Source organism: Loa loa (assembly GCF_000183805.2).
Source record: "Loa loa unplaced genomic scaffold supercont3.106, whole genome shotgun sequence".
Classification (NCBI taxonomy): Eukaryota; Metazoa; Nematoda; class Chromadorea; order Rhabditida; family Onchocercidae; genus Loa; species Loa loa.
The window spans coordinates 85,268-89,673 of NW_018108286.1; the positions used below are offsets into that span (position 1 = coordinate 85,268).

The window sequence follows — 4,406 nt, forward strand, 5'->3', positions numbered from 1 at the left end:
AAATGAATTTGTTAGCATTTATGATCTGATAAATGAATCTGTTAGCATTTATGATCTGATAAATGAATCTGTTAGCATTTATGATCTGATAAATAATCTGTTTATAATCCGATGTTAAAGAAATAGGGTAAAAATAAAATATTTCTATGTTTTATTTTTTTTTTGTATATTTTCATTCATTATCTAACATTTTATGCTAATATATCATTTATTTCTCATCCATTCCATACCATCAATTAGTGATAGATCAGTCTTGGAAAAACAATTATCATCATCATCATCCTTACCTTAGCTAATTCTGATTTACTTTTTTTTCTGATAAGCTTCTATTACAAACTTTACCTTTGTTGATTTAGATTAGATTTGGATAATTTTCGACTAAAATATATGTTTATGCTATGATTAATATTTCATTCAATGTAATATAATAATATAATTTAACCCTTAATTAGTTTACTTTAATACTATTACTAATCAAAAGTGTTAATAATATCATTATCACTATTATCATCGTCAAATTAATTCCATTAATGACTAACTTCAAAATTTTTGATAATATTTGCATGATTAAGTTGTTGAACAATAATTTTTTCACGTGGTAAAAAACGTACGATAAAATCAGAATTTGAACTGAAAATAGCTTTTTATTAAAATATGCAATGAAAAATATTAATCAAAAAGAAATTTAATTAATTAATCAATAAGTTAATTATAGCATACCTTGTATCGATAATTTTAAGTGCAACATTTTGCTTCATTTCATCATGCCATGCACATCTAACCGATGAAAATGTCCCCTTACCTGAAAAATGATATATAATATTGATTACCTGTAATAATTTCCAACTATAAAATTTTGCAAACTGTAATTTATCGCCTGATTTTTTCTTTTTTTTTTTGAATTTATTATTAATTTCAGCTAATTGCATAAAAATCACAAAATTTTAGCATTGAATTAAAAAATTTTTTTCGGTAAATTTTTAAATTATAAAATTAACAAAACTTTAATTAAATATTTCAAAAGTTCACGTTGAAAATGCACGCAAACCTATAATTTCTTTGTAATGAATTCCTTTTTCATGCAAAGATTTCAAAATTGTCACATTTGATGTGGCAGTTTCAGAATTATCCGACTCTGATTCTATTGCCATTTCTTTTCATACATTTCTTTTCCCGTATAACTTCAATAATATTTCCGCTACTTCATATTTCTTTTGTTAATTTTTATGAAATTTAAAAAAAAAGGGAAAGAACTGAAAGTGATAAAAATTGAAATTTGAAATTTCAACACCTTTTAAAATGATTTTCAAACAAATTTTTAAATTGTGTTAAAAATATTTGATAAAATTAAATTTCATTTTATTCAAATTCATTTCATCAATTCAAATTTGCCAACCATCAGTGCAAACAAATAACAGATTTGAAGAAAGGATTTGAACCAATATCAACCTTCCACACCAATGTATAATTACTAAAATGATCAATTATTTAATTCAGCGTACATTTTTATTTTGTTTTTAATCATTATGAAAAATTACAAAATTATAAATGTAACATTAAAATTAAATAAAAAATATTACTTACAAAAAACTTCAACCTTATCACATTAGCGCTTACTAATTGAGTTAATTAAGGCTTGAAAGATTAATTATTCGATTAAATTTATTCCGAGATTTTAGATTTTAAATTGAATTGTTTAGCACCAGTTCAATTCATCATTGATATGCCTAGCAATACCTTAGCATTTCAAAGGAACAATTATTTTGATGCTTTCTTTTTTCTTTTTTTTTTGAAACAAAAAATTTTTCATGTCATTTGAAATGTCACATCAAAAATTTATTTCAATTCATTTATTTAGTTTGAAAAAAAAAACTTTTTTTCCTTATTATAATTTTATATGAGAAAATATTATCAATTTTATGTCATCATTCTTTCATATATTTATTGCAATATCATAGTATGACATTATCGATTGACAACGGTTTCCCTTGACAACGCTTTCAATTTTGTGTCGTTTAATTTTGGTCGCAATTTTGCTTAGTTAAATGTTAAACCTTCGATCAGAATTTACTTATAAAATATCACATCATATTGTTCCTGGATGTGCACGATTTGGTATAATTGATGATACGGGACAATTACAACTTATTGTTGCAACAACAACAAATAAGGTTTGTTTGGAAATTATTGTTCATATTAAACAATAAACAAGATATCTTATCTTTACAACTTATTGTTGCAACAATAACAAATAAGGTTTGTGTGGAAATTATTGTTCATATTAAACAATAAACAACGATATCTTATCTATCTATTTATCAATTCCTTAATTTCATATTCGAAAGTAATATTTGAATAAAATATTCAATCCTATAATTAGTCATCATTTTGTTGTTGAATTTCAAAAATTTTAAATGTTTTTTTTTAATTTCAGGTTATCATTCATGATAATGAAATAGTTCTTAATATAAATGAAAAAATTCGAGCATTGGAAGTGACAACATTTGATAAGACATATGATGTGATTATTATTGGTACAGTATGTGGTGTATTAATTTATGATGCTTACAATAATACGACATTGATACAACGTGAGCTTGTTGATGGTGTCAACTGTATACAGGTACTAATTTAAGTATTTTAGGTGTGTTTTATCTGAGAAGACGTTTGGATGGTAATAAAAATGTACTAATTTAGATATATTCACCTAAGAAGACATGCATGAAAGAATTTTTTGGATGATCAGAAAATATATCAGAATATGAAATGATTTTTTTTTTGTAAATAAAAATTAAATATCTAATTAAATGATTTGAATTATCCATCTGTCAACTTTCACAAATTAATCTATGAATTACATTTTTGATAATACTTGCTATTTTAAAATCAAAAATATTTATACTGAAATTCTTATTTCTATTCAGTTTTTTTAAAATTTTCTCATTAGCTTAAAAAAATGCAATTTTAAAAGAATTTAAATTTTAGGTAGGAAAATTTAACACCCATGATAAGCTTATCTTTTGTGGTGGTAATTGTGCCATTTGGGGTTTAGATATTGAGGGAAAAGATGCCTTCTGGACTGTTACTGGTGATAATGTCTTATCATTATGCTTATCAGATATCGATAATGATGGTATTAATGAGGTATGAAACTTTCCATTGATTTCTTCGCTAAATTAGTATATTATAACACTTTAAACTTTCTTTTTTTTCCATCAGTCAAATTTTTTTCAGGTAAGAGTGAAAAATAAAATCTGTCCTCCTTGGAAAAGGTAAAAGGGAAAAGTTTATCGATTAATTATTTGAAATATGAATCAGTTTTTAAAATTTTTTAATTCTTTGCAGCTTATTGTTGGTTCAGAGAGTTTTGATATCCGTATTTTCAAGAATGATTTGTTACTTTATGAAATGACCGAAACGGATGCCGTAACCGGATTATGTGATTTGGGTGATGGCATTTTTGCATATGCCCTTATGAACGGTACATTAGGAGCTTACAACGGGAATACACGATTGTGGAGGATCAAAAGTAAGAGTCAAGCTGTAGCACTAATACAGTTTCCGGATCCGAAAGTTTTGGTATGCGCGTGGATTCACGGAAAGGTAAGTTAGCAGCTTAATTAATCAAAAATATTGCTAAAAAAAATTGAATTTATGCAATTCGGCAACGAACTATTTATGTAGTAATATTTATCCAGAAAATTATCAAAACAATAAAAATTGAAGAAAACAGGTTTTCTGGAAGTAGATTTCTTGAAAGCATCCGAATAATGAGAGAAATATTACAGGTCGATATGAGAGATCCAACAACAGGTGAAGTAAAATTGAAAGAATCAATTAATAGTCAAATTGCTACCACATTTATTACCGGTGATCAATTGGTTGTTGTTTCAACTGATGGAAATGGTTTGTTTATTTGATACTTTATTGATGATAGCGCAAAAGAAATCGTTCATTTTATGGATGATAGCGCAAAAAGACCGTTTACTTTATGGATGATAGCGCAAAAAGACCGTTCACATCAAAACGTGACCTTAAATGCGTCAATTAAATTACATATAATCAATCACTTTCACCGTACTGTTTTTCATAAAGACAATATTTAATTTATTATTAAATCGTTGAAAAAAGAAAAACAATCTTCCTATTCGATTACAATTATTAATTGTTTACGAAGTATTAAAAGTATTTATTTCACATTAAACTTTAACCTTTTTTCAGTTCATGGTTTTATAGCCGATAAGAAGCAAAATGGAACTAATAATGGAGAAAATTTGTTACATGAACTTAATCTAAAAAAGTACAATTTATTGGTAAGTATAACTTTTGAAATCAAACATTTGAAATTTTTCTGTAATTTTTTCTCTAAATTCTTTTTGATTGGTTTTGATGACTTGAAATAAGTG

At 25.4% G+C, this 4,406-nt stretch overlaps 2 protein-coding genes across 2 annotated transcripts in view; one reads left to right on the forward strand and one right to left on the reverse strand.

The window, feature by feature from the left end:
• The window catches only part of LOAG_17638 (CAMK/TSSK protein kinase), a gene marked incomplete at both ends in the record, with an annotated part of 3,447 nt that extends 2,296 nt beyond the window's left edge, over window positions 1-1,151 (reverse strand). The window contains 3 exons of the mRNA XM_020450300.1: window positions 540-630; window positions 721-802; window positions 1,049-1,151. Coding sequence (XP_020306041.1) covers window positions 540-630; window positions 721-802; window positions 1,049-1,151 — 276 coding nt within the window. The remainder of the gene's footprint in view (window positions 1-539; window positions 631-720; window positions 803-1,048) is intronic.
• Window positions 1,152-2,045: 894 nt separating this feature from the next.
• The window catches only part of LOAG_17639 (bardet-Biedl syndrome 2 protein), a gene marked incomplete at both ends in the record, with an annotated part of 6,204 nt that continues 3,843 nt past the window's right edge, over window positions 2,046-4,406 (forward strand). The window contains 6 exons of the mRNA XM_020450301.1: window positions 2,046-2,171; window positions 2,435-2,623; window positions 2,986-3,144; window positions 3,346-3,603; window positions 3,789-3,906; window positions 4,222-4,313. Of these exons, the coding sequence (XP_020306042.1) occupies window positions 2,046-2,171; window positions 2,435-2,623; window positions 2,986-3,144; window positions 3,346-3,603; window positions 3,789-3,906; window positions 4,222-4,313 (942 nt within the window). The remainder of the gene's footprint in view (window positions 2,172-2,434; window positions 2,624-2,985; window positions 3,145-3,345; window positions 3,604-3,788; window positions 3,907-4,221; window positions 4,314-4,406) is intronic.